The following is a 26759-nucleotide window of genomic DNA, read 5'->3' on the forward strand; positions in this document are numbered from 1 at the left end:
AGTTATATAGAGACCGACAATGGACACAAGGCTTAGGTAAGACACAGCTGACTGGCTGAGGCACAGAGCGCTTTTAAACTAAGCTGGATTGATTGCTGCATGTATTTTTATACGCATATATTAGATCTAGCAGAGAAAGTGCGGATCCACTATGGAGATTCCCAGTACTAAGGCATATAATGTCTTAAAGAACTTAGAAGCAGGATACCTAGCATACCACTTCTCCTCAGACATTCCTGGCCAATGGATAAGATCTTCAGACAAAGCCTTGCTGGCTATACTGAAGCCCCTGGGATGCTGCCCTGTGACACCTAGGGAGTGGGTCTTCTTAGTACGGGCACCAACCTTCTGGACACCCTCCCAAGGGCAGAAGGTGGTGGACACAGTAGTTACTTTTAAATGCCTCTTGAAAACACACTCCCCTGTTTCAGCATTCAATATCCAGGCTGTACACTATTGTTCACAAAATTAGTAAAAGGGAACAAAGTATTAGAAGTTGCTATCTGTTGGCTGTTGTCTCTGAATTTAGTTAATTTTGGCATCATTTTAATTTTCCAGACTTCCATTAACCACTCTTTCAACACTGGATATGTACATTCATGCCATCCCTTCAGGATCATAAATTTCAGCACTTGTCAACAAGTGCCATATCAGCAGCTAATTTCCCATCTCAAATATCCAGGTAATGGGCAGGATCCAGGCTAAAGCAGCTGTACTCAAGTCCCATTTATTTCAACGGGGGACTAAGCCATGGCCATCTTGTCCCATTGATCTCAGCAGGATCTAAATTATAAATAGTTATAAATAGTTATAAACAGTTCTAACTTATGTTTTATTGTGGGTGTGCATTGGGAGGGGTGAATAACAAAGCAAACTAGAGTGAACTGGTGAGTGGCTTCTTCTCTCCTGCAATAAGATTAGGGCCCCAACATACCTCACATCACTCTGCTGTTTTTGGCCTTTTCTGTCCCATTCTTTCTTACAGATTTCTTTTTGTTATTGTAAATTGTTTTAAACTGTTCTTACAGTTGTGCTTTAATATTGTAACCTGCTCTGGGACAATAGGGTGAAGGGCGGGTACTTAACAACAACAACAACTTGTTTGTTTGTTTGTTTGTTTGTTTGTGGCTCTCTCCTCCTTGTTTAATCGCCACAACAACCCTAAGAGGTAGGTTTGGCTGAGAGGCAGTGACTGGCCCAAGGTGAGCTTCATGGTCAAATAAGGATTTGAATTCTGGTCTCCCAGATTCCAGTTCAACACTCAAACCAATATATCACCCTCTCTGCACCCCCCCCCCATCTCCATGTTCCTCTAGGAAGCAGTTCCCAAGCCACTAAAGTAACACCTGAAGGGCCCCCAAGGATGCATAACACTGAAGTGGACATGGAGATTTAAGAAGTCTAGTTACCGTTGTCTTTCCGCAGCTGGGAAATAAATGTCTTGGGAGGGATGACCCCCACCTTCGTCTTTTGTGTGGCGATGCTGCTGAAAAGCTCTGAGAGGCATGTCAAAAGGGTTTCCTTTTTGTGCGGCTGGACCTCGTAAGCCAAAACCTTTTTCCGAAACGGACGACAAAAGTAAAGTGCTTGCAGAACAGAGTTGCAATAGCAGGTATTGCCAAACTAAATGAAAGAAAGCCGGGGGCGGGGGTGGGGGGAGAGAAAGAGAGCAAAAAAAGAAGAATTTTTATTCAAGGTCTACTAAAAAGGGGGGGGGAGGGAGGCAAAAAGTACCTGAACTAGCGGCAGTGAAAGGGCATGAGGGAAATAAGCAGAGTATGACGGAGGCTGACTGCACAATGCATGTGATTTCATGAAATGGGATGGAGGCTAGCTTTAAATTATCTGTTTACCGGATTGCCCCGAAAATAAGCCGCACTTGCCCCCCAAATTCTGACTGTGAAAAGTTAAAGTGCGGCTTATATTCAGAACCGAGTGCTGCGCTCCCAGCTCCTGGCACTACTGCCCTGAATGGGGGGTGGGGGTGGGGCAGCTGGCGCTGGCGCCGGCTTGGGGAGGTAGTACCAGGAGTTGGTAGTGCTGGAAGTCCGGCATGAAGCGTGCGCGGAACCGAGCACTGGCACCGGCATGGGGAGCAGGGCGCCAAGGCCGGCCAACCCCCATTCAGGGCGGTAGTGCCAGGAGGTGGGCCAAACCAGCAAATTTTAAAGGTGCGGTTTATTTGCGGGTATGACTTATATTCGGACCAATATGGTATCATAACCATTATTACAATTATATATATTATAAGGCTTAGTTCTCCAACACCTAATAGAGAAGTACTCAACTAGTAATACTGTCTCTCTCTATGTGGCCTTCATCGACTTCAGAGCAGCCTTCAACTCCATCTCCAGAATAAAGCTATGGGAAAAACTGGAGACCTCCACACTTGACAGATGCTTGCTATATTTAATACGCACACTACATGAAGGGACCTTGCTAAAAGTGCCATGTTCCCACCAATCCAACGCAATAGAGACCAAGAAGGGAGTCAAGCAAGGATGCATATTGGCCCCATCTTTATTCAATTTTTATATAAATGATCTGATTCCCCACCTCCACAATATGACTTTCCACCCTCCAAAACTCACAGGAAAGCATATTCCAGTACTGCTTTACGCAGATGACGCAACAAGCCTCTCGAGAACACTGGCAGCATATTGCAAGGAGGGTCAATTGGAGCTCAACTGCCAGAAAACCAAAACTGTGTTTTTTGCCAAGAGGCCCAAACCACGGGCATGGTTCATCAATGGGCACAAGACCGAGCAGGTCACCTGCTTCAAATACCTGGGTATAGCCCCACATTCATCGGGAAGCAGAAAAGCCCACAGTGACTATGTTGCAGGGAATGCCCACCGAAGCACAAATGCTATCCTTAGGTACCTCAGGTGGACACGATATACCTGCAGCCCTCAAATTGTTTGAGGCTAAATTGATTGCACAGCTGTTATATAGTCTTCTACAAGTGCCTAAACATGTCTCCAGTGCTACCATACGTCTTGAAACTGGATCCATAAGAATTGAGGCCAGAGTGGCTTGCCACTCTTAATTACTGGTTGAGACTATCTTTCTTCCTGAGTGGCCTTGCTCCCCTGACTATTAAGGATGATTTCCAATTAACATGGAAACGAGCTGTGAAAAATATAATAACTACTCTAGGTTTCAACCCACAGATTTTACTTGACATGGGGCATGAACAACCTAAAAGAAACATTAAACAGTGTGTGGAAGACACAGAATGCCAAGCTGGCCTAGCCAGGTCCCCAAAATTTCTAATTAGTGAAACCAGAAGATACCTCACCTCCCAAATGCCATACAGTCATACCTCGGGTTACAGCTGCTTCAGGTTGCGTTTTTTCGGGTTGTGGACCGCCAAAACCCGGAAGTACCAGAACGGGTTACTTCCATGTTTCGGCAGTTGCGCATGCGCAGAACCTTGAAATCTCAAAACAGTGAAGGGCTTTCACTCTGGCCTGTTGTCAGGCCCTCCCCTCAGCCATTCAGGAAGGCCATTATAGGAAGACACCATATGAGGAGAGGAAATGCCCATGGGGCTCCGGGCAGCAGGAAACAACAGATCATGCCCTTTTCCATTGCCAGTACTATGTAGACATATGAGCCAGATTTATCCTGCACAAATTCCCAGGATGCACAAAACAACTCAACATCTCCCTACTACTCCAGGATGAAAACCCAGATGTTACATACTCAGTTGCTAGATTTTGCGCTGCCATGCTCAGTTGCTAGATTTTGCGCTGCCATCCTTGCGCCCAAGGATGGTTTGTGCTAGAAACCAGTCCTAAACTGAAGGCCCATATTGCAAGACTGATATTCCCTTAAGCTCCACCCTTATATTTGTTTTAACTGCGTGTCTTTTAGTTTGTATCTGTTTTAATTAACAATTCTTATTCATCAACTATTTTATTCATATGTTTCTCTTATACTGGCCTGTGACTGTAATAAAGTTTATTCATTCAATCTTCGTTTTTAGAAATTTATTATTATTATTATTTAGGCCATGGATCCCTTAGCAATGACAGACTACGTGTCCTCCTCCTCTTGGTACTCACTTAGTAAATCACATAACTGTATCATATATTTTTTTTCCTGGAAATTGTGACAACTTACTTTTAAAAAACAGTTTTTCTTTATCCCCACCCCCCGAAACCGATTCATTATTAAAATTCAATAAAAAATATATTTCGAAAAACGGGAGGGGGATTGGAGGGGAAAGGCAGCTTTGTTTTGGCAGCAAATGTTCCCCTCCCTGAATGCCCCTTGGAACAATGCAACATGATTGCGCAACAATATTCCAAGGGGGGGGAATGGGGGGGGGTTAAGTGTGGGTAGTAGCTCCCATAATGAAACCAGCAACAATAGAAAAGGTAAAGGGTGCAGCTGTGTGTGTAGCTTCAACCCCCTCCACAATTTCAAACCAAGAATTCTCAAGAGAACTTTTGGCTCAGGTCTAAAATTAGATATCCTGTGATCTTGAAAATAGTTCCATAACAGCTGAGCAAGTGGGGAATAAACATTTTTGCTAGCTTTGGAAAGGCTAACCTGATTGCACAGATTGTGGCAAAGCACCTGGTTTGTGGGCAGAAAGTCACAGGTCACAATCTCTTCTCTCCCACCAGCTGAAGGAGGTAGAATAACAGAATCACAGAACTGGATGGAAACCCAAGGTCAACTAGTCAAATCCGCTGAAGGGGCAGGGAAAAAAGAGAGCCCTGCTAGCCAGTGTAGAAGCAACTGCTGGCTAAATGGACTTATGGCTTGACTGTATAATTCAGTCTCATATGCACACTCTCAGAGGAGGAGGAGAACTCAGAAATAAATAGCACATACTGTGGAAACAAAGTCATTGGTGCAACATTTAAAATTGCTAGCTCTGTTAAACAAGTTGTGTTTCCCGTTTTGGTCAGCCTTCCTCAACCTCATCCTGATACACTTATAAGATTTAAAACAAGGAATTCTAGTGTAACTTGTAGATGCCTGGGTGAAGACAACCCCCCCCCCCCCCCGTAAAGCCTTGTGATGTGGTTTGGCAGAGAAGGGGAAAAAACAGTTGTCCTGCTAGATGCCGCTCAAGAGGGAGCAGGCGCAACGCTCTTGCCGTGGGTTAAGACTAGTAAGCAGCTAGCTGGCTTGTGGGGAGGGCAAAGATTGTGGTTTCTGACACACAGCGGTACCGCTGAGAATACCCACCTCTCGCCCCAAAACATGAAGCTGATATGATTGCTCTAAATAATCAAGCAGGCTGAGGTTTTCCCTCTGGGCCAGCTTATAGTGGGGATAGGTGGGTGGGAAACAATTCAAAGTTGCTGGTGTTTGACAGGGAAAGATGCCTTTGGGGGCAAAATGAGACATCCAGTTCACATTTCCTGTTTACAATGATATATTGGCAATGTGCCGGAGATAGCTAGAAGCAGCTGTTTTGCATCTGTCACATTTGAAAGCTGTCTCATTTCATGGAAAAAAAGGAGGATAGGGGCTGATGAGATACAGAATCTAGCAAGGAAGGATGCATCCTGGAATGCTTGACCCTCAAGCCACTGAAGAATTAGATCCCTTTCTACATCAACAGAAGTCAGCTTGCTAGTTGTAATAACTCTGCATACGGCACTTTCATCCCTCCCCCAAAGACACTGCCAAACATGTCACAGCATGATGGTTCCTTCACATCATCTGCTGGGCCAAGCTGAAGGAGGCCCCAACTGGAAAAACCCCACTGGACAACACTCCAAGGTCACAACAGTGGTGGAAAAATAATGTTTGCCACCATCCCTGCAAAAGAAAAGGTCTAAGACCAACAGCTTAGAGAACTGTTGTGGCAGTTCCTACCCTATGGCTGCTGAAGACCTGCATGCTCCAACAGAAATGAAGGACCACAGGCCAAGGAGCACATATATCAGCCTGTGGTCAGGGAGTACACATATCACCAGCTCCCAGTTGGCGTGAGAGGCCTCTGTGGGTCTTTGTTTTATATCATGTATTTGTTTTAGTGTTTTAATGTTGTGAACTGCCTTAGCTGCCTTGGAAGAAAGGTGATATGCAAAAACCACAACATACCACCGAAACTCCCCTCCATTGTCCCTGCTGGTAATAAGTGCTCTGAATGGACATAGCCAAGCGGGGTGGGCAGTTGAGCGCCCTCCCCTCTAATCAAGTGAAAATAGAAATACTTAACTGACCAATCACGTTGGTTCTGCCCCCACCCCAGCAAAAGTCCTGCCCCTTCCTAACAAAAATCCTGGCTATGCCTATGGTGCTCTGTGAATCCTGTTACTGCTTCCCTACCAATCTGTTGTTTTATAATTAGGGCACCCTGGAAAAAAGTGAAAACTGCAGCATTTCTGTACTTGCGAATGAAAAACTCTAACTTACAAGATCATGCAGCCAAATAATGTGTGCGAAATGTATTTCATTTAATTAATTAATTATTTCTGCCTGGAGTGATCTTGCTGGTGCATGATTTTCTAGCTGTGGCATCCGAGTTTTCAACTTCCAATAAGGGTCCTAGAGATATAAAAGCATGCAACCCCAATGGAAGATTCATGCTACCCAGTGCTAGGCCAACATATCTACCCTGCCCAACACTAGACATTTGTACAGGGCCCATACATAGAGTGCACAGGTCCAATAAAGCCCCTCAAACTTGGGGAGAGGGGAAAAAAATCTACACTTGCCCAGTCATTTCTAGCAATGAAGAAGTTTTTGTAAATTGCAAAAATAAGGAGCTGGTTCTTTCAGACTATCAGTGTAATACAAATATTAACGTGTAATACAAATATTTTAACGCCATTAAAAGTGTTTGCAGGCTAGTTAACTTATTTAGAAACTTTCTTTTCTTGTTTTTCACGTCTGAAGGCTTTCCAAACAGCGAGCAGTAATTCAAAAGCACACAAAGACAACAATAAAAGTACAGCACCTAATGTTCTATAGCATCAAGCAAACTAAAGAGCATAAATATCTAAAAGGTCATAAACAGGTTTTCACTTGACGCAGAGAAGACATCAGTCCTGTTGCCAGGCAAGCCTTCCTGATTCCAAGACTGGGGAATCACAACTTATAAGGCCCTGTCATGGTTCAACTCTGAAGGTCAACACCAAGGGTGATAATAATACCTAGGTGTGTGTATAAGACCCTGTGTATAAGACTATTTTGGGAATATGCCGATAATCACCCACCCAACTGACAAACACTACCAATCGCATGCGCCACAGAACACACAAAGTGTATGCCGGCTCGCCACCAGAAGCCAGCAACCGTACACCCACTTGCCACAGCGGTAGCCAATCCATAGCAGCCCTTGATGCCAACAAACATAACCCATCCGATTTACACAGCAACAGGTAATCCAAAGCAGCCCTTGCAGCAGACACTATTCACCCACCCAATCGCCGCTAACAAACTCCTGCTCGTGGCTGCAACCAATCCCCCATCCCCCCTCTACACTATCCATGTATAAGACGACCCCCCATTTTCAACATTAATTTTGAGTAAAAAGACTCGTCATACATGGAAAGGTACAGTGGTACCTCAGGTTAAGTACTTAATTCGTTCCAGAGGTCCGTACTTAACCTGAAACTGTTCTTAACCTGAAGCACCACTTTAGCTAATGGGGTCTCCCACTGCTGCCACGCCGCCGGAGCACGATTTCTGTTCTCATCCTGAAGCAAAGTTCTTAACCTGAAGCACTATTTCTGGATTAGCGGAGTCTGTAACCTGAAGCGTATGTAACCTGAAGCGTATGTAACCCGAGGTACCACTGTACGGTATCTAGATATAGATATATAGCTATATAGATATAGATATATAGATATATATTCATTCATTCTAGGCATAATATATCTAGTCAGGTTCACGCAAGAGAACCTGCCTAGATGTACACTAGTTTCAACATATTTAAAGGTAAAGGGACCCCTGACCATTAGGTCCAGTCGTGACCGACGCTGGGGTTGCGGCGCTCATCTCACTTTATTGGCCGAGGGAGCCGGCGTACCGGGTCGTGTGGCCAGCATGACTAAGCCGCTTCTGGCGAACCATAGCAGCACACGGAAACGCTGTTTACCTTCCCGCAGGAGCGGTACCCAATTATCTACTTGCACTTGGACGTGCTTTTGAACTGCTAGGTTGACAGGAGCAGGGACCAAGCAATGGGAGCTCACCCCGTCGCGGGAATTCAAACCGCCAACCTTCTGATCGGCAAGTCCTAGGCTCTGTGGTTTAACCCACAGCGCCACCCACATCCATTTTCAACATATTTAGGGACTTACAAAAGTAGAAGTAGTGCATTAGAATGAGTTTAGAAATGGGCCTGCAGCCAGAGCAGTTCTTTTGATCTGGCAAGATGTGATCCATATGACCATACCTTCTCAACAGGTGTTTCCAAAAGGCAGCCCGCAAATGGGTGTTGAAAATTCCATAGAGGTCCATTCTTGCTTATTTGTTAGGCAATTTGAAGTCAGAATCATTCACATCCAGAGTGACTTGGATACCACTGTTTCTAGAGATGCCAATGAATGTGCTTAGAGCATTGCCTAGTCATGTATTGTTGAATGAGTTTCAGTCTTGAAACCTAGACACAGATAAATTGCCTAGAGCAGTGTGGATCACCTCCTGCCTGCTAGATCAGAGCAGAGGCCTATCTAGTCCAGCACAAAACCGACCTCCTACCCAAAATGAGAAAATACACAGGTACATGGACTGAATGATCCTCAGGATCCCTTCCAACCAGTGGTAGAAACTGAGATATGAAAGCTAGGACCTAAATGGCACCTTAAACGTAGGTTACGGGCACAACAATTGAATGTCTGGTGTGCTTTTTTATAACAAGGAAACAAAGCTGAAAATGAACAAACTGCAGCTAAAATATTATGTTAATTTTTCACATGGTCTAGTCCTTCCCCTGCCCACCCCCTAATATTCTTAAGGGGGTCTTCAGAAAGTAGCTGGAAGTGGGGAGGCAGAAAAAGGTTCTCCTTTCCTTCCACTCTGCAATTTTAATCTGAAATCTTAGGCGCAGTATTGTGCCCAGAGCTCAGAAACTGCTCACGCTAATGAAATTCCCTGTCACAAAATGCGCCTAGAACAATGGGAGTTTCGAACATTACTTCTAAACCTACAGTTCTATGATTCTATTATATGTCTTACCTCTTTATTTCTCTGCTACAGGGCTCACAGCTTCAGAGAGGCAATTTAAATTAGGATAACAACGAAGTCGGAAAAGGTTAAATACCTCCTCTAATACTAATGCACTGATCAAAACTGGAGTGCTCTGCACCTGCTTCAAAGTTGAATGTTTAGCATTTGCTTAAATCCTGCAGATTCATGATGATATCTCCCATGTCACATCTCAGACGCAGCCAAACAGGCAACAAAGCAGCAGACAAAAACCTCAGTTTGCTCTAAAGCACTTGAGAGACCTGCAAGAAGGCTTTAGCCCCGGAGCTTAAAACCCGGCTGTAAAGGAAGCAAGTCGTCACGGTGATGGGCTCTCGCAGCCATCCCATATGCGTCTACGAAGATAACAAGTGGAAATGCAGCCTTTAAAACTTGGCACACTTCCAGGAAGTAATGCTGCCTTTCAAATCATTACAAAACATGACGGAGGAACTGTAAGGATAATAAAACAGTAGGACTGAAGAAGCAACTCCTTCTGACCGAAAAAGGCAGGAGGAGGAGCAAAAAACCACTGCAGGAAATATTATGTCAAACATTTGTCCATGTGAATACTGTGGGTGGTAAGAAGCATTTTTGGGGATCCTCTTCCTGCTATCCTGCTATTTGTATTGTAACCAAAGCTTGCCTTCCATCTCCCCCAATGTCAAAGTTCCAGAATGGCTGTTGACTACCCCGAGGGAGGACAAGCCAGCTTGTAAAGTTGTTTCACACCTGAAATTGTTGTCACAAAACATGCCACCAGTTTCATCAATTTGACATGACAACTGAACAAAAGTTTTGAAGTCTACACTATGCCTTTGAGGGAATACTCAATCAAGTTATCCTTGCATGAAATGCTCTTTCCTCTCCCTTGCCAAAACAACATCCATGAGTTGCTTCTGACTCCTTGCAAAGATGTAGCCTTCTGCCCAGGTTTCCACTGACCCATAAGGTTAGATCCTGCTATTATTGAAATTCTGTTTTTATCTGTGCAATATTGCTTTAATGGTTTCTATGTCACATATATGTTTTATTGATACTGTCTTACTGTTTTTATGTTGTACATATGGATACAACTTAGAGATTATTAAATATTAAACAGTTGAAAAAAGACTTTTAAATACATAAAACTACTTGGGAGGCAGCCATAGGTCAAGACTATCTCAATAAGAGGTCCAATTTGGACAATTTCCTCAACCGTGCCCACCTGCCAATCAAATAACATCACATCAGCTGATGGGCAGGAGAGTGGTTCTGAATTTTGCATTGTTGTGGTTGCCTTTTCCCAGCAGGACTTAATCCCCACTTAACAGCTGACAGGTGAGTGGTTAAATCCTGCTCAGTCTGGCCTCTGATTGATTCAACATTCTACAGCCATTTAAGTGTGTTTTGGGGGGTATTATTGGTTTGTTTTTGTTTTATTGTGTATTTTGTGTTCTCATTTTGTATTTTTAAGTGGTGAACCACCCTGTGATCTTTGGATGAAGGGTGGTCTATAAATTTAATAAATAATAATTACAATACATCAACGGTAAAAAGTTTCGCTGAAATGTAATCTCTACTCTACCATGTCTTTGTAAATACTTAGCATTTGCCCCAAAAGGAAAGCAACAGATATTTAAAAACCAACTCTCTTTAGTTTGCTTTTTTTAAGCTCATAAAATAAATATAGATAAAAAGATGGAGCTTGCCCATCACATGGTGCTAATTTAAGCCTCTTTCAATTTTGTATCAGTAGCAGCACCCACGGACTGAAGCTGCTCAGGAACAAATATTTTTCATTTTAGAATCCAAAAGGTGGAAGTAAGAAGGTATTATCAAATACAAACCCAGACACAGAAAAGCTACTCACATTGACCAAGCCAAAGTAATTTTCATCCCCAGGAATCTGTTCTACACCAATCTCTTTCTCCACAGCAGACGCACTGGAGCCCTGGAAGACAAAGGAAAAGAGTAGGGGGGAAAAGGCTTCCATCATTTGCATCTCTAAGCAAGGAGAAATTATTAATGAATACACACAGAGATATAGAATGACTGCTCCCCGCTTAAAACGGGGGGCGCCCTTTGCGTGGACGCGCGCAGCCCCTAGATCTGGAGCGGCTCCATCAGCATAGGCTTGGCTTTGCCTTCCCTCAGGTGGGATACCTGGAGGTCTCCGCCTACCTGTCAGTTGTCCAATCCCACCTGGGGGAAGCGTTGCCAAGGAGACCAGGACAGGTAGGGGAGGGATTACCTGCCCACACAATAGAGGGAGGATCTTACCTGGGAATCCTCACTTGGCTCCAGAGAAATTATTAATGATTACACACAGAGATACAGCGGTGCCCCGCAAGACGAATGCCTCGCAAGACGAAAAACTCGCTAGACGAAAGAGTTTTCCGTTTTTTGAGTCGTTCCGCAAGACGAATTTCCCTATGGGCTTGCTTCCTTTTTCTTAAAGCCGCTAAGCCGTTAATAGCCGCTAAGCCATTAATAGCCGCTAAGCCGCTAATAGCCGCTAAGCCGCTAATAGCCATGCTTCGCAAGACGAAAAAACCGCAAGACGAAGAGACTCGCGGAACGGATTAATTTCGTCTTGCAAGGCACCACTGTATAGAATATTCTGTTGTTATATGATGTTCCCAGTAGTCTCTCAAACGGGGTGATCTTGTCTACAGCTTTCTAGTTCTGCAAATGCTGCAGACATCAGATGTTCTTAGACCATGTGCTAAACTGTGATTAAAATGCCCTTAAGATCTACTGAACAGGGCAGGTATATGGCATCACAGATGCAAAGTCAAAGCAACATATATGTCCTTATGAATGTATGCATGTATATTGCAACCTTTCCACAAGGATCTCAAGGCAGCATACATGATTCTCTCTTCACTCCCACACAATAACCCTGTGAGGTAGGAAAGGCTGACAAATAGTGATTGGCTCAAGATGATCCACAGAGGAATACCATCATCATCATCATCTCACCTTTTCCGCAGACTGGGTCTCAAGGAAGCTTACATAAATTTAAAAAACACAGATAAAATACAAAAAGCTAAAAGAGAATCCAATAAACAGAATCATCAGGAAGTCAGTAAACTCCACTAGAGTTAAAACAGTATATAAAAAAAGATCTGTTAAAATACAAATAATAAAAAAGCACAGCAGAGAGTCCTTTCCTTAAAAATCAGTCAGCTCCAAAACACCAATCAGAATAAAACAGTCTTCACCTGCCAGCGGAAGGACACCAAGGAGGGAGGCAGTCTACCTTCTCTAGAAAGGGAGTTCCAAAGTCTGGGAGCAAACATTGAGAAGGCCCTCTCAGGGTTAAGTGGAGATCTTAGCTTGGTCTCCCCAGCCCTAGCTCAACAAGAACTTTGCACCAACATGAGCACTTTTTCCCAAGAGGTACTGAAACAGAAGGGTTTCCTGTAACCCCAAAAGCTAATGGAAGACTGTGTCATTACATAAAGTGCCCCCAAACCCCGCCAATTTAATGAAATTGTCTGTAAAGCAATTTAGGTCATGGAGAGACACTTCACACACATTTTTTTCCAAGTGGGAGAAAGGGAGAAGAATGCACTCTTATATAGGAAAATAAGAAGCTGCCTAATATCTAGTTAGAACACTGTCTCCATCAAGCTTCCCCAATCTGGTGCCTTCAAGATGTCTGGGCCTACAATTCCCATCACCCCTAATTATTGACAAGGTTAGGGAAGTCTGCTCTACACTGATTGGGGGGAGCTCTTCAAGGTTTCAGACAGGAATCTCCTATTTGGAGATGTCAGGAATTGAACCTAGGGAAGAGGGAGTGATGTCTCATGAGCTAAATGGAAGCATGCTCTGACCCTCACCACAAATGTAGCTCCCCTAACCATGCTAAAACAACCGGAGTCACCAAACATTTCACATCCTTTGTTGGGACTACCTTGGGGGCTATTGCTCACATGCAAGAAACTCCTCACAACTTATTGTTCAGGTACTTGTCCCACTTGGAAGACTGCTACTGTCACCAAACAAGGCCTCCAATATGACTGCCAAGGCAGGAAACCAAGAAAGCCAGAGAGAGAAAGCCTTGTGACATTGATATAAAAGGAATTTGCAGAATAGTATTTCCAGCAACTTAAGGGCTTCTCAGAAGAGCTGGTTTAATGTTTAAAACATTTAAGAAATCTAACTAACTGCCTTCAAATCATTTTTGCAAGAAGTTAAAACAACTGTGTCAGAGAACCTTGACTCTGGAATTCACCTATCTGCTCAACTTCAGCAACTCAAGGTTGCAAACTTTGATCTTCTACTCAGTATCTCCAATTTGAAGAACAAGAAACAAAGGAAGAGTCTTTGTTCTCCCTACTTTATCGCTCCTTCTGACTTTGCATTAACATCCTTTGTTCAGTCCTACAGTAAAGGCCGCTTTCTAGATTATTCACACAAGCTGGTCTCATGTAAAGATTTTTATTACAACTTATCACCTCTTATACATCAAAAACTGTCAACAAAATTTACTATGCCTAAATTTAAATGCCTGCCTTAAGAGTAAAATATCAAGGATATAGAGGTGACTTGCAACTTGTGCACAGATAAGACTATGTGATTTCAACTTTACGCAATTGAAGCCTGGCTAGTTGAAATCACACAAATTAAATGCACAGACAGCAGAGAGCTTAGAAGCTCTTTCTGCACCAGGTTTTCTTCAGTAAGTTTGAGAGCTTAAAAACAGTCATCATACACCAGTAAGTGCTATACTGTGCTTTTTACACACCATCTTCCAGTTTTTAAAAGGTTGTTTTGACTATACAGGATTTCAGCCTTACACGCTATCCCAAAGCATAAGATGCCAGTCATCTGTATACAATGCTCCGAGGAGGGATGTTCACTTCTGTTGCAAATTTACGTGCCGTGTGGTAGACAGTTTTGAGAGAGCAGATTGATAAAGCATTATAGAATGCAATTTTATTCATTAAACCATTTTAACTGTATCAGCAATTATTAAGGATAACTCTTTGAAAATGATCCACAGATGGTACTACACACCTGTCCAAACGGCATATATTCAAAGCTCGAAGAAATATGGGGCAACTAGCACATACTAGCATCTCTGGTGCTCTTACCCATGTGCCCTCTTCACAACTGTAAGCTGGGCAGTGGAGTGGGGTAAGTGATGACAAGCTACAACAATTAACTATAACATTGTTCACTGCATTTAGGTTCCTGAAATTCATACTGATTGTGCAGCTAAAATATAACTGATAGAATTCTACAGGATTAGTGTGTGAAAACAGTCAAGATCCAAGAATCCCCAGGCACGCACCTCCTGATGGTGGAGATGTCAGCTGCCATCCTGGTGCCTAGCCGTCTTCACTTGGTCACAAGTGGCCGATAATGAGGTGCTAAATGCACCTGATGCCTGGCTAATTTCGAAGACTAGTTTCAGTGTAACAGGTGTCTATAGATAGGCTTTATTTCCATTAAAAACCAACCACCACAACCAGAAAGCTTTGCTATTTTGAAGAAGCCTGCTGCTGCTGCTCCAGCAGCTAGTATTAATGCACTCCAGTCATTTTAGAATCCAAGGCCAATTGTTCACCCTAAGTGACAGGCGCAACTTTCTTTCACTTCTATTTTAAATGCACCTTTTTAAAGTGGTATTTTATTTGAAGAACAAGCTGTGGGCAACATGCATTTAATAAAATTAATAACCAACAGGAGGCAAGGAGCAAGCAGAAGTGACCTTTACGGGGAACATGATGGTTTCCTAGGAAAATGACAGGGCAGCGGTTAGCTAAATGTTTCAGAAAGCATCTGAAGGATTACACAGGCTGGCCACAAAACATAATGTGCTACTGGGCCTTTAGATTAGAAAATGGTTATTTAAGGCCAGGGGGTTGGGGGCTTGGAGCCAGCTGGTATCTAGTGCAAGTTCCTGCAAGGCCTAGCTCTTCCTGAAGTGGCTGACCTTCCTATATCTGGGCTGTACCACTTGAATCTAGAGGCAGGGGCAGGAGGACCCAGGTTTTGTGTGTACGTGTGTTTCTATTTTGAAAAATATTTCTAATCTGCTTTTCCAGGTAATGTCTAAGTCATCAAAAACAGCATCCGAATAAATACAAAAATCAATAGTCCAGTAAAACATAACACAATCAACTCTACCCCAACCACAAAGGAAGACAACAACCCACAACTACTCAGTTCTCACAGACAGCAATGAGGTGGCCAAGTTATGTCTTGCTTATACCACATGTGGCTACAGATGAGGGCCCACATGACCATGACAGAACATTCCAGTTGCAAAATGTGCCTGGTGCCTGGAGGATTTTGAATGCTGTACTTGAGGGCCATTCTACTTATAAAGGTGAAACCAACCCACCTTTGCTACTAAACTTCATACATACCAGGAGCTTCAGCCAATTTAGGGAAGTCTTTAAAACAAAATGTTTTATGCTTATTTGTTTCATTTACACATCGTATTTTGAGATACACACTTAAATAGATATTACATTTTGCTTAAGAAGCAGCTCCTAGGGGACACATTCCAAAGCCCTGAAAATTGAGCAGGTAACTGGGTGTTCACATTGCTTCATAGTGTTTTCCAACTTCATTCATACACCCATGATAAGAATGTGACTGTGGGAGGCAGCCTGCCGCAGAACCAAAACACAGTCTCTTGCTCAGGAGAACAAACATGCATTTCCCACGCAGCTTTCGTCATACAAATCCTTGGGGCAGAAGGATCAGGTATAAAATCCAACAGACCCTAAAGAGAAAAGGCCAAGGCCAAAGACTACCAGAAAACCAGCAGGGCTGAGAAGTCAAAACAACAGCACACAATGCAGAGTCCATATATAGACTGCTGTATTTTCCAGTTTGAATTCTACAAGCACAAACTACTTCAAAAAGCAATTCAGTGACAGAGTCTAGCCCAAGCCAGCAAGCTGTTAAGAAAACCAGCAACAACCATCTTTAGCCAGACATGGAAGAATGCAGGATACTGGTTTATTTGACAAGTATGTTAGTACTCCCGAAGAGGGGGATTTAAGAATAACACTATATACAGATCGTAAAAATTGTCTATAGAATGTCCACATGAAACCAGCTTCACAGGCCCTGGAGGAGTCTTATCAGAAGCAAGTGACTCATAGCTGCACTTAAAGCTCAAAAAGGCTGGATCTAAACCAGACCCAGGTTCTTAGTACAAAGCACACACTTGCCATGTTACTTTACTACTATGAGATGCAACAAAACTTCAACCAGTTATTTAAAGCCTCCTTTCCTACTTTATTTGCTGAAGAACTTCTTGTTCTCTCCCATCTTTCACAGAGTAATTGCTTTGCTACAACAGTTCATTTTACAGTGCAATGAAATCCATTCATGGGCAAAGTTAGAACTGATTTATTATCCTTGGCACATATAAAACCTTACTGTAAAGATTCTGAAGGCACATCCTCTGTTTGTGGTTCAAGGATGCAGAAGCCTTGCTCTTTTTTTCCCTTCTCTTTTTTAAGACACTGCTCTGAGTAAAATATATAAATTGCCACTTCTTGGCCATGTTTGCAGGTAACAATAAATCATGATGTTTAGTAAGTCACACCGTGAACTGCCCATGTGCTCCCGCTTCACTCCCTTCTTTGCGCAAGCGGGTAAATGAACCACAAATGATATAGATATCAGAACCTGGGATCATGGTTTGTTTCGCCCCCAACAACAATCACTAGTGAGCAGGGCCAGAACAACAAATGTAAATGTTACTTTTGTACAGCAGACTAGTTTCTATCCAGGAAAGGAAGAGGTATGGTCAGAGTTCTAGGACATATTCCAGACAGGCAAAACCCTCAAGAGCATGGAGCAGGCCAGTGAGGGGTATGGCTAGTGTGGCCTGAGGAAACTGCTGAGGGCCAGACAGAGAAGACCAAGGAGCCACATTTAGCCCCCAGGCTTGAGGTTCCTTACACCTCCTTTATGGCTTAGTGCTATGATTCTATGTGTGAACATAGCCTTGAGTAAAATGTTGGGTTTTGTCAGTCTATTTTCACTTCAACGATTTAAAGAGTCCCAGAAGGTATTTACAGACAAAAGTCTTCAAAAAGAAATGCATAGTTTAAAACAAAGCAGCTAATTACAGCAGCAAAATTCACAGCTTAATTATTTGTATGTCTGGGAAGAAGTAAGGAAAATGAGTATATAGGATTGCAGCCTTAGTATGTTAAGACAAAGCAATTTAAAACTTATGACTGATGAAAAAATGTCCCAGAATTGTTTTTTAAAACATGTTACCTTTAATTTCTATTGCTTCTATAATTACAAACACTGAAGAGTGCATGTACCATCTTAAGGAGAAAGCCTCCTTTATCTCCCATGCAGGATGCAATGCTTCATGCATCATCTAGAACACTGATATTCAAGAAGGGTTGCAACAGGAGCACTACCAGCATATAAATATATGGTTAAAGATTAATAAATGGGTCCTCAAATGCATGCTTGGGTTAAAAGTGGGTCCTAGGTCTGAAAAGGTTGAAGCCTACTGTTCAAGAACAATTTCCCTATTCTCTTTCCAAAATATTGTTTTCTTCCATATGGAAATTTAATAATTACTCAACTAAAACTCATGGGATAAGTCACTTCTCCGTTTAATTAGGTGATAACCATCCTAAATATTCTGGCTTCTCCTCTCTTTCAGCACAGATGTAAATCTAGAATAAAGACTGCTAACATGTTCTTTTTTCCAAGAGGTTTTATTGAAGTTTGAAAAAAGATATACAAAAATTAATACCGTATATCCAATATCTTTTTATAATTTCAAAGATAAAAAAAACTAATCTAAATAAAAACACAAAGAAAAAAGAAAAGAAAAAATAATAATTTCCCATTTTTGTCTGTCAGCTATAGAGAATTAATCAAAACATCCACTCCAAGTGGATCCACCCAATTATTCCACTTCCTCTAGACCACTAATTTCTTCAATCCTCAAACCCAGATATCACATGCTCATTTTCTTTTCACGCCAAAAATCTATAACAATCTTTAGTAAATTTCAACACATCAACTTCACCATCTGAACTAAGTCCAATAATTTTAACAACTATTCCTCCATAGTAGGTAATGATGAATCTTTGTGCATATCTCATTGCTGTAATCATATATTGAAATAATGTTTCATGGTCCTTTTCTAATTGTATTTCCATTATTTTTAGCAGGAAGAATTCTGGCTTCAATTGAATTTTAACCTTTAAAAACTTCTGAATTTGTATCCAATATTTCTTAGCTTTTTTACAAGTACACCAAGCATGATACAGTGGTGCCCCGCAAGATGAATGCCTCGCAAGACGAAAAACTCGCTAGACGAAAGGGTTTTTCGTTTTTTGAGGTGCTTCGCAAGACGAATTTCCCTATGGGCTTGCTTCGCAAGACAAAAACGTCTTGCAAGTTTGTTTCCTTTTTCGTAAAACCGTTAATACCCAGGGTGCATTGCTTGAAGAGGTGCAGTTGCGACTTGACTTCGAGGAGCAACACATTGCACGCGGTGTGGTAGCCTTTTTTGAGGTTTTTGAAGACTTTGGTGATTTTTGAAGCTTTTCCAAAACTTCTTTTGCAGCCATTTGGTAAGTTAAACTTTTAAAACTTTTTTGGGGGTTTTTGGAATTTGGATTGGGGTGTTTGGAGTTCAAGGACTTGGTGTTGGGGAGGGGTTTGCAAGAATCTGGAAGTTGTGTGTTTTTTTCTGCATTTTTGATTTTCTGTGACCATTGGGCCACTCTGCTGTTTTTTTTAAAAAAAAATTCTGGGTTTGAATTTCTGTGTGGTGGGTGGCTGGGGGAACAGTTGAGGAGGGGTTTGCAAGAATCTGGAAGCTTGTGTGGTTTTTTTCTGCATTTTTATGATTTTTTGTGACCATTGGGCCACTCTGCTGTTTTTTAAAAAAAAATTCTGGATTTGAATTTCTGTGTGGTGGGTGGCTGGGGGAACAGTTGGGGAGGGGTTTGCAAGAATCTGGAAGCTTGTGTGGTTTTTTCTGCATTTTTATGATTTTCTGTGACCATTGGGCCACTCTGCTGTTTTTTTAAAAAAAAAATCTGGGTTTGAATTTCTGTGTGGTGGGTGGCTGGGGGAACAGTTGGGGAGGGGTTTGCAAGAATCTGGAAGCTTATGTGGTTTTTTTCTGCATTTTTATGATTTTCTGTGACCATTGGGCCACTCTGCTGTTTTTTTTAAAAAAAATTCTGGATTTGAATTTCTGTGTGGTGGGTGGCTGGGGGAACAGTTGGGGAGGGGTTTGCAAGAATCTGGAAGCTTGTGTGGTTTTTTTCTGCATTTTTATGATTTTCTGTGACCATTGGGCCACTCTGTTTTTTTTAAAAAAATTCTGGGTTTGAATTTCTGTGTGGTGGGTGACTGGGGGAACAGTTGGGGAGGGGTTTGCAACAGTTGGGGAGGGGTTTGCAATTTCTGTGTGGTGGGTGGCTGGGGGAATAGTTGAGGTTTTTGAAGACACTGGTGATTTTTGAAGCTTTTCCAAAACTTCTTTTGCAGCCATTCGGTAAGTTAAACTTTTAAAACTTTTTTGGGGGGTTTTGGATTTTGGGTTGGGGTGTTTGGAATTCAATGACTTGGTTCTGGGTTTGAATTTCTGTGTGGTGGGTGGCTGGGTGCTTTTGAATTTTTTGGATGTGAAGCACTGATTTTGGGGGGTGGGAGTTGCGCAGGTAGGAGCTGTGCTGCCATGGGACCCAAGAAGACTGCTGCTGCAGAGGCCGGCGAGGGGAAGGAGGAGAAGGTTACGCTGGAAATGAAGAAGGAGATCATCCGGAAGCACGACGGTGGAATGCGTGTGACAGACCTCGCCAGGGAGTACGGGAGGAATCCATCGACCATCGGGACCATCCTGAAGATGAGGGAGAAGATCCTTGCGACTGATGCAGCCAAGGGAGTCACCAGGATCGTGAAGAACCGCCCAGCTGTTCTGGAGGAGGTGGAGAAGTTGCTGCTCATCTGGTTAGAAGAGAAGCAGCGTGCAGGGGACACAGTGACTGAGGCCGTCATTTGTGAGAAAGCCAAGGCCTTGCACGCAGACCTCGTCCGGGAACAGCCAGGAACCTCAGGCGAGCCAGAAGTCTTCAAGGCAAGCAGAGGCTGGTTTGACCGGTTCAAGACAAGATCTGGAATCCACAGCGTGGTCAGGCATGGAGAGGCTGCCAGTTCTGATGTTTCTGCGGCTGAAGACTTTGCAGCGGAGTTCCTGGAGGTTGTGAAGACGGAGGGCTACGTTCCACAGCAGGTCTTCAACTGCGACGAGACCGGGCTGTTTTGGAAGAGGATGCCCAAAAGGACTTTCATCACACAGGAGGAGGCCAAGTTGCCTGGCCACAAGCCCATGAAGGACCGTCTGACCCTGCTCTTCTGTGCCAACGCAAGCGGCGACCTGAAGATCAAGCCCCTGCTGGTGTACCACTCGGAGAACCTACGGGCCTTCAAGAAACACAAGGTCGACAAGGAGCAGCTGAGTCTCATGTGGCGATCCAACAGTAAGGCTTGGGTCACACGTGTGCTGTTTGTGGACTGGGTCAATCTTGCTTTTGGCCCTGCTGTCAAACAGTACCTGCTGGACAATGACCTGCCGCTGAAGGCTTTGCTTCTGATGGACAATGCTCCTGCTCATCCTAAAGGCCTTAAGGAGGACTTGTTGGAGGAGTTCAGCTTCATCAGCATCATGTTCCTGCCGCCTAACACCACGCCACTGCTCCAGCCGATGGATCAGCAGGTCATCACCAATTTCAAAAAACTCTACACCAAGGAGCTTTTCAGGCGATGCTTCGAGGTGACTGATTGCACCACCATCACCCTGCGGGAATTCTGGAAGGACCACTTCGACATCATTACCTGCTTGAAGATGATCACCACGACCTGGAACGGGATCAGCCAGAGAAATTTGAATTGCGCTTGGCGCAGCCTGTGGCCGGACTGTGTGGCACCAAGTGACTCTGATGCACCAGAGTCAACAGTGGTGCAGGACATTGTTGCCTTGGGGAGGACCATGGGCCTGGAGGTCACAGAGGAGGACATCAGCGAGCTGGTGGAGGAGCACGACCACGAGCTGACCACCCAGGAGCTGGTCAAACTGCAGGCAGAGGCTGCGCAGGAGCAGGCCTCGCTGGAAGAGGAGGAAGCAACTGAGGAACGGCTGTCCTCCAAAGAACTGAGGGACATTTGCCTGAAGTGGAAGGATGTGCAGGCTTTTGCACAGCGGCACCACCCTGACAAGCACGTGGCACATGACCTTGCGAACACTTTTGATACGAGGGTCATGTCGCCTTTCAGGGAGGTGCTGAAAAGGCGGATGAAGCAGCAGACCATGGACAGGTTCTTCAGCAAGAAGCAAAGAGTGGAAGAGGAACCTTCTTTGAGTTGTCCCCCAGAGTCTTAGAAAATGTACTGTACACTTTGTTGATTTTTAAATGTTTTTCTGTCATGTTTAGAAACTTAATTTATTGTTCCTTCAATTTTTGAAATGCTCTTTACAGTATGTGTGACTTTAAAGAGCACTTAATAAACTCCTGTTGTACCAAATTTGGCTTTGTTTGGACTTTTTTTGACCATAGGAACGCATTAATTGAATTTCAATGCATTCCTATGGGATTTCATGCTTCGCAAGACGAAAAATTCGCTAGACGAAAAAACTCGCGGACCGAATTAATTTCGTCTTGCGAGGCACCACTGTAATATGTCCCTTCATATTTTTCACACTTCCAGCAAACATCTGGAACATTTTTATACATTCCGAATATAACTTTGCCAGAGTTATACAGTTATACAGTGGTACCTCGGTTTAAGAACAGTCCGGTTTAACGATTTGGTTTACAAACTCTGCAAAACCGGAAATAGTGTCTTGGTTTGAGAATTTTACCTCGGTCTAAGAACGGAATCTGAATGGTGGAAGGGCACCGGCGGCGGGAGGCCTCATTAGGGAAAGTGCGCCTCGGTTTAAAAATGGTTTTGGTTTAAGAATTGACTTCCAGAACGGATTAAGTTCGTAAATCGAGGTACCACTGTACCTTGGTTTTCAAACAACTTAGTTCACAAACAACTCGGAACTCAAACATCGCAAACCCAGAAGTAGGTGTTCCAGTTTGCGAACTTTGCCTTGGAAGCTGAACATCTGGCACAGCTTCCAATTGACTGCAGGACACTCCTGCAGCCAATCAGAAGCCGTGCCTTGGTTTCCAAACATTTCGGAAGTTGGACGGATTTCCGGAACACATCCTGTTAGAAAATCAAGGTAGGACTGTATACCACTGATACATCATTATATTTAAAAAATCTTTAAGACCATAACACAATGTAAATCTTAGCACTTTCATCCACGTTCCATCTATTACAACCAAAAAAAATTCCACATTTAGATTAAATTTCAATTTCAACCAAAGTTTATACATTTTTGCAACATGTTCATCATTTGTACACAACTGTATTTCAAAATGTTTTTTGTTCTACACCAAAGTCTTTTTATCCAGCTCAATCTCCGTTAGTTGTAGATGAGAAAACCACTGGAAGCTATCACCTTCCAGTGCTAAAAGTTCCCTTGTTTTAATTTTACCATCTCCTTGGTTCCACTCTAAGAAGTCTTGATAGGTTAACCATTTCTCTTTGCCTGTCACCTCTTTTCTATAAAAGGCTTCTTGTGGTGAAATCCATAACAATGTCTTTGTACATAACCTAGGTTTATATCTATTCCAGATTCTTAATAAGGCACATCTAATAAAGTTATTTTTGAAATCCACATTAACTTTTTAACATACCACAAATATCCATGGCATCCAAACCTCAACTCACATCCTTCTAGTTCCAAAAGTCTCTTATTTCTCAATGTCAGCCATTCCTTCTTCCACCCTAAGCAACAAGCTGCAAAGTACAATTTCAAATCAGGTAAACCCAATCCTTTGCATCTTGCAATACTTAGATTTTAACTTGTGGCTTTTTCTCCTGCAATAAAAACTTAGATTAATCTTTCTGTCATTGTTTAAACAGAAATCATTAATCAAAATAGGTATTATTTGAAATATAGGCATCATTCTAGGCAAAACATTCATCTTTATCACTGAGATTCTACCCATTTTTAGCTTCCCACCTTGACATATTTTTCAAAATTTCAGCCCATGTCTTAACATAATTATTTTGAAACAACATACAATTCACATTTTACATAACAACATCCAAATATTTTACTTTTTCCAATTTGGAGCCCTGGTTTCTCCAACAAAACCTTCTGATCTTCTGTTGTCATATTCTTTATTAACATTTTCATTTTCTGGTGATTAACCTTAAAGCCTGGTAACATATCAAAATTTGTTTATCCATCAGAATCTCTACTCCCTGTAGCAGATTTTCCAGAACTAACCAAGTTTCCATCAAATGCCTGTTACTTATAAGTTTCTTTTTGGATCTTTACTCTCATCATTCTCTCATATTGTGTAATGTCTCTAAGCAAGACTACCAAGACCAAAATGAAAAGCAGTGGGAACCATGGACACCCTTGCCTTGTCCCCTTCTATATTTTGCATGGTTTTATCAGTTCTCCATTAACAATTATCTGGGCTTTCTGTGGTGTATAAATAGGTATTACCCATTTAATAAAGTTATCTCCAAAGTTCATTTCTTGCTGTACTCTAAACAAGAATACCCAATTCACATTGTCAAAGGCTTTTTCTGCATTCCAAAATATCAAAGCAGCTTGCTTCTCACTGTGGCAATTCAGATATTCCAAAATACATAATGTGTTCCAGGTGCCGTCTCTTGACCAGTAGCCACATTGATCATGAATGAAATTTTGTAAAAACTTTTTAATCTTTGTGACAAAATCAATGTAAATAATTTATTATCATTGTTCAGTAAAGGTCAATAGTTTTTCACTAAAGTCAAACCTTGGAATGTAGCTCTGTGAGCCAATTTGCCCAGCCACTGAACCATTATCTCCCACATGTGAAGAACTGCGGGCATTCCACTCCTGTACACAGAGCATAGATTGGATCATGCTTGTCCTTCTCCTGGGAAGCAATCTTCTGAGCATCAAGAATTGTCATGATGGCTACATTCTACCTCCATTGCTGGAAGCAGCAATGCTCATGAATAGCAGTTGTTGGAAACCACAGGAAGGGAAAGGACTCTTGTGCTTGCTGGTTTCCCACAAGCATCTAGCTGGTTACTGTAAGAACAGGATGCTGGACTAGAATGACAGCTTGGCCAGATCCTGCAGGACTGTTCTTAGGTTCTTAATCAACTCCTGCTCCTTACCTGCTCATTCCTCCTTCATTCCTATCCCATAGTCAGTGGAAGAAGAGACTAGGACACTGCAATTAAGCTTCACTTCTCAAAACATCTGAATCACAGGTGTTTCTCCTTTAAAAGCTATGAGCACTAGCCAGCTTTAAAAATGGCTTGTTATCGGCTTATGAATACTCACTTATTTTGGAGACACCACAATCCTTGGCTCAGATGTGGTAGGGAGTCATGCTTGTTTGTCATGCTTGTTTTTTGTGCTTGTGCCAAGGGAGAAATGAAGCAAGAGCAACCGGGCAGTGTGCACAAGCATGCTGCTCATTTCCAAGAAACCAGAGCTCGAGGTAATCTGTCAAGGGCTACATGCTGGGTAGGACCAAAGCAAGCAGTGGTCTAGAACACCATGCAAAGTATGTGTCTGCCCCTCTTTTTCTGACATCTATTTAATCATTCATCTTGTTTTTATTATTGCTTGTAAGCCGCTCTGAGCCCGGCCTTGGCTGGGGAGGGCGGGGTATAAATAAAAATTATTATTATTATTATTATCTCTCTCCCCCACCTAAGCCTTCACACTGTGCAAGTTATTGGACATGGGGCAGATTACTCTTGCAAGAGATCTGAACTGACTGCTTGCTGAAGTCTTTTGAAATTAGGAACAACAGGCTGCCTACCTAAGCAAGAAATGGGGCGTTCTGTGACATGCAACTACAATACTCTTCTCTATTTTTTTGCCTTCAGAAATGAAATTAATAGTTATTATTGTACTGTTACTTGTTCTGACACTCTGTTTTGACTCTCCTGCTGTTATTCCTATTTGACTGCTGCTATTTTTGCCAAATGATTGCTAGATTTATTTTTAAGACTGTAATTGCGTGAACTGTTTTGAAATCTCTTTTTCTTTTTTGTAAAACCACATTGGGGGCAGTTATGGTGGAAGGATGGTCCCTAAATACAGCAAGTAAAATAATCATCAATAATGTCTTTCATTATAAAATGTATAGCCAGCGCAGTTATTCACTTTTTTGGTAAAATTCAAAAGGATATGGATTGAGGGGGTGTGTCTTTATAAAACAAAGATAACTACATTCTCTTAAGCAAAATATCCATCTGGGACCAAAAATAATAATAAAAATATGGCAAAATCACTGAAAAGTTATGTCCAGCAAAATTCATTCATGTGACTTATTAGACATCCCAACAACAGCATATCCATATTTATATCTCAAAATTAAGAAGAAATTAAACATTCCACCCCACATTCAAGAATTCATGCATGGTGGATAAGTCTTTTGGCAAGTGACCCAGCTGACAATTAATCAAGGGCAACATGGAGCTAGGCATTTCCCCTTTTAGTGGACTATTTCACAAATGTGGAAACTTTTAGACTGCAACTCTCCATCTCAGTTGGCTGGAGCTGACAGGAACTGCAGCCCAAAACATCTGGAGGGCACTAGGCTGGGGAAGGTTGTCAGGCTATTGCAAGAATGGATGCAGCCAAGAGCTACAGATAGAAAGTACTTTGCTTTGGAAGCAAAGTGGGCTTCAAGAGCACATAATTAATTACACTGGAGCTGGAGAATGTTCAAAGCATGGACGGAAATGGGAGAAGATGGGTAGAGCATGACTCCTTGGGGAGGCAGTATGGAGATATGAGCATGCCACCTTTGTCCCATCTGTACCAATACTTCTTCAGATTTACTGTTCTCTCAGCCCTCCATCTGCTATGCTTAATTGTGGCAATGCATGCATGTGCTCTGGTCATTTATATTTAAGGCAACTTAATGTCAAGTATTATTATTATTATTATTATTATTATTATTATTATCATCATCACATTTCTATTCCACAATGGAGATAAAGATGGTTTACATGGTGTTCCTGGGTGTTCTCCCATCCCGGCACAGACCAAACCCAGACCTGATAAGCGTCCTTTCAACCATGCCTTTTCCCTTGATGTCAATCAGGTCCCACTTCATTAGAATGGATCACCTTCATAGTTTTCCACTGCAAAGCAAGGGCTTGGTCTCCCACACAGGATGCTTATTGTATCTTTTTAAATTCACATTTCTCTTTTTCCTCCATGGTTCCCAACTATAAACCCATCATCTCAAGACATCATTAGACAAATGCCACAGCAGCATTATGAACTCCAAAGCATTTTAACAGATGTACATATTTTTAACAAGCAACAATCACTCCCCTCATAATCTCCCTCTGCATGCTGAAGATGGAGAAAAGCTATTGGGTGTCAGAAGGCAGAACTGCTCAACTCAACAGCTACTTTGCTTCTGTCTCCACCCAAAATGAAGGCAGTGCCCAACCTGGCAATAATAGAGTAAACGATGCAAGGTGGG

The 26759-nt window shown here is 42.5% G+C and overlaps 2 protein-coding genes across 3 annotated transcripts in view; one reads left to right on the top strand and one right to left on the bottom strand.

Annotated features, from left to right (window-relative positions):
• LOC308468021 (ubiquitin carboxyl-terminal hydrolase 12-like) overlaps positions 1 to 26759 on the bottom strand; it is a 51695-nt gene that overhangs the window by 20772 nt on the left and 4164 nt on the right. For both annotated transcript variants that reach the window (XM_080989933.1, XM_080989934.1), the window contains exons 2-3: positions 11018 to 11098; positions 1410 to 1623 (exon numbers count right to left, since the gene is read on the bottom strand). In XM_080989933.1, the coding sequence (XP_080846059.1) occupies positions 1410 to 1623; positions 11018 to 11098 (295 nt within the window). The remainder of the gene's footprint in view (positions 1 to 1409; positions 1624 to 11017; positions 11099 to 26759) is intronic.
• Positions 19839 to 26759, top strand: part of LOC308467995 (tigger transposable element-derived protein 1-like) — a 147924-nt gene continuing 141003 nt past the window's right edge. The window contains exon 1 of the mRNA XM_080989859.1: positions 19839 to 21521. Within this exon, the coding sequence (XP_080845985.1) occupies positions 19856 to 21521 (1666 nt within the window). The 5' untranslated portion in view covers positions 19839 to 19855. The remainder of the gene's footprint in view (positions 21522 to 26759) is intronic.

This window comes from Podarcis pityusensis (genome assembly GCF_964106645.2).
Source record: "Podarcis pityusensis genome assembly, chromosome: Z".
In the NCBI taxonomy this organism is placed as follows: domain Eukaryota; kingdom Metazoa; phylum Chordata; class Lepidosauria; order Squamata; family Lacertidae; genus Podarcis; species Podarcis pityusensis.